At 32.2% G+C, this 3,020-nt stretch overlaps 1 protein-coding gene across 1 annotated transcript in view; it reads left to right on the top strand.

Moving 5' to 3' along the window:
• LOTGIDRAFT_170755 (hypothetical protein) overlaps nucleotides 1–961 on the top strand; it is a gene marked incomplete at both ends in the record, with an annotated part of 2,735 nt that extends 1,774 nt beyond the window's left edge. The window contains one exon of the mRNA XM_009046592.1: nucleotides 290–961. Within this exon, the coding sequence (XP_009044840.1) occupies nucleotides 290–961 (672 nt within the window). The remainder of the gene's footprint in view (nucleotides 1–289) is intronic.
• Between the last annotated feature and the right edge of the window lie 2,059 nt (nucleotides 962–3,020).

Below are 3,020 nucleotides of genomic sequence, written 5' to 3'. Positions count from 1 at the left end.
TCAATTACAACCTTTAAGTTCATTAATATCTAATTTAGATGATAAGATTACAAAACAAAAAGTAGATCTTAAACAACTAATAGCCAATATTAATCCAGGTATAAGTGAAGATAATTAACAACATTAGAAACTAAACTTATTGATAATAGTGAAATACAAAAACAAATAGTTGGTATTAAACAACAATTACTAAATGTAGTAGATAAAACTCAATTAGAAAATTTAAAATCATTAATATCTAAATTAGATGATAAGATAACAAAACGTGTTATTTTCAAATATTATCAAGGCTGTTTCCAATAAATTTTTAACATTTAAAGGACAAATTGAAATAGATGGAGAGATATTTCAAGATGGAAAGCACAAACAATTTATGAAACTTCTTGGTTTTAATGCCGAAACGTTTCATACTATCTGTAGAAATATGGAAGAAAAATCTGACCCTTCTGATTGGTACTTTACAGGAAGTATCTTTTTACTTAAAGACAATTTTAAAGAAATTAAAAGATCAAAAGTTGGAAGAGAAACGGAACTACTCAAAAAAATAAATGAATATATAGGTGAAAATTGTTACATACCAACAGATGGTAACTGTTTTATCAAATGTGTAAACTATGTTTTAAACAAAGATTTAACAAATGAATTTCAAAATTTCATCAATGGTTTCTCAAAAGCAAATAGAAAAGGAGTGATGACATCTGCTAGAATAAATGAATTCAATAATAAATGTGATATTTCATTTCAAATTTATACTCATAATAATAGAAATTTGCGCCCCACAATTGTAAAAGAGGAATTAGATTGGGTTTTATATTTACACAACTCACATTTCTGTCTTATAAGAAGAAATAAAAAAAGTTTGGGTATTAAAGAAATAGAAGATAATTATGAACAAGTATGGAAAACGTGTAGAGACGATAACGCAGTAACACAAAAACTCTCTGAAACTAAACGTGTTTAAGTGTATAAGTGATGTTGGGTTATTTGCTTGGGATTGTGAAACATATTCAGAGAGTGAAACGCGTAAAGCAATTCCTTATGCGTGTACGTTAATTAATTTATAAAAACTGAGAAAAATGTTAAACAGAATAAATAATCTCTTTCCAGATTTAAATCCTACAGATAATGTTCCAGAAGAATTTTATGATAAACTAATGAATATAGTAGAAATATTTGTAGGTCAATATGATAAAAAGAGATTAATATTAGTTTCTCATAACGGTAGCAATTTTGATAACTGGATCGTGCTTAAAAATATAAAGAAATAACACAATGCCCTTTAAAAACACCCAGATGAATTCTATCTTTACCTTTATCTAATCCATACACAGATGAAGATTTACAGAAAAAATGGAAAAGACAGAAAGAAATAAAGGGTAATTATTTACAACATATTAATTTCACGTGTTCCTATCAACATGAAACATCTAGTTTAGCGGCATGGGATAATTCATCTAATCTACCAATGAATTTGAGAAAGATCACTGATATCAATGTTGCAAAATACACCAAAGATAACTGGGAATCTTTAAGACATGAATGGGAACCATATGCAAAAAGAGATACGTTATGTCTTGGAAGTTGTTTGATAAAATATAACCAAGTAACGGAAGAAGTTGTAAACCAAAATATGTCCAATAATCTAACGACTCCATCTTTATCTTTTAAGGGTTGGTATTATTTGTATCATTACGATAATGGTTGAAGAAGAATGGTATGAAACTACTAGAATGTTTCCGAAACATACTGAAAAAGAAAAGTTTATTCGCCCACTAAACCTTTTATAAGACATTATATTAGACGATCTATTAAAGGAGGAAGAGTTCCAAAATATGTCCAATAATCTAACGACTCCATCTTTATCTTTTAAGGGTTGGTATTATTTGTATCATTACGATAAAGAAATGGTTGAAGAAGAATGGTATGAAACTACTAGAATGGTTCCGAAACATACTGAAAAAGAAAAGTTTATTCGCCCACTAATCCTTTTATAAGACATTATATCAGACGATCTATTAAAGGAGGAAGAGTTCCGGCAAATAGAAAGATATTTGAAACAAACAAATTGGATTTGTAATGTATGAAAGGAATTTATTTCACTCTTATACTACTTCTAGGGTGGTAAGAGTTTGTAGTCTTGTATCTCTAGGGTGGTAAGAGTTTGTGGTCTTGTATCTCTAGGGTGGTAAGAGTTTGTGTTCTTGTATCTCTATGGTGGTAAGAGTTTGTGGTCTTGTATCTCTATGGTTGTAAGAGTTTGTGGTCTTGTATCTCTAGGGTGGAAAGAGTTTATGGTCTTGTATCTCTAGGGTGGTAAGAGTTTGTGGTCTTGTATCTCTACGATGGTAAGGATTTGTGGCCTTGTACCTTTAAGGTTGTTAGGGTTTGTGGTCTTGTATCTCTAGGGTGGTAAGTGTTTGTGGTCTTGTATCTCTAGGGTGGTAAGGGTTTGTGGTCTTGTATCTCTAGGGTGGTAAGGGTTTGTGGTCTTGTATCTCTAGGGTGGTAAGAGTTTGTGGTCTTGTATCTCTAGGGTGGTAAGAGTTTGTGGTCTTGTATCTCTAGGGTGGTAAGGGTTTGTGGTCTTGTATCTCTAGGGTGGTAAGAGTTTGTGGTCTTGTATCTCTAGGGTGGTAAGAGTTTGTGGTCTTGTATCTCTACGGTAGTAAGGGTTTGTTGTCTAAGGCCTCTAGGGTGGTAAGAGTTTGTGGTCTTGTATCTCTAGGGTGGTAAGAGTTTGTGGTCTTGTATCTCTAGGGTGGTAAGGGTTTGTGCTCTTGTATCTCTAGGCTGGTCAGGGTTTGTGCTCTTGTATCTCTAAGTGGTAAATGTATGTGATCTCATGACGGTCATTTATATTGAAGGAGAATCTTTTCGATTCTCATAAGGTCGTATTATTAGAGGGGTTCTTTTGAGGTTGTTTGAAGAAATTCATTTTGGAAGGTCTTATAGGTGGTTGTCAGAGTTTTTCAATTGCATTACTCTTGAACAAAGGTACTGCTAAACTCTGGACTAGTGAT

This window comes from Lottia gigantea, assembly GCF_000327385.1.
Source record: "Lottia gigantea unplaced genomic scaffold LOTGIsca_103, whole genome shotgun sequence".
Lineage (NCBI taxonomy): Eukaryota > Metazoa > Mollusca > Gastropoda > Lottiidae > Lottia > Lottia gigantea.
The sequence above is the reverse complement of the archived record's forward strand: the minus strand, read 5'-3'. Positions and strand labels throughout refer to the sequence as shown.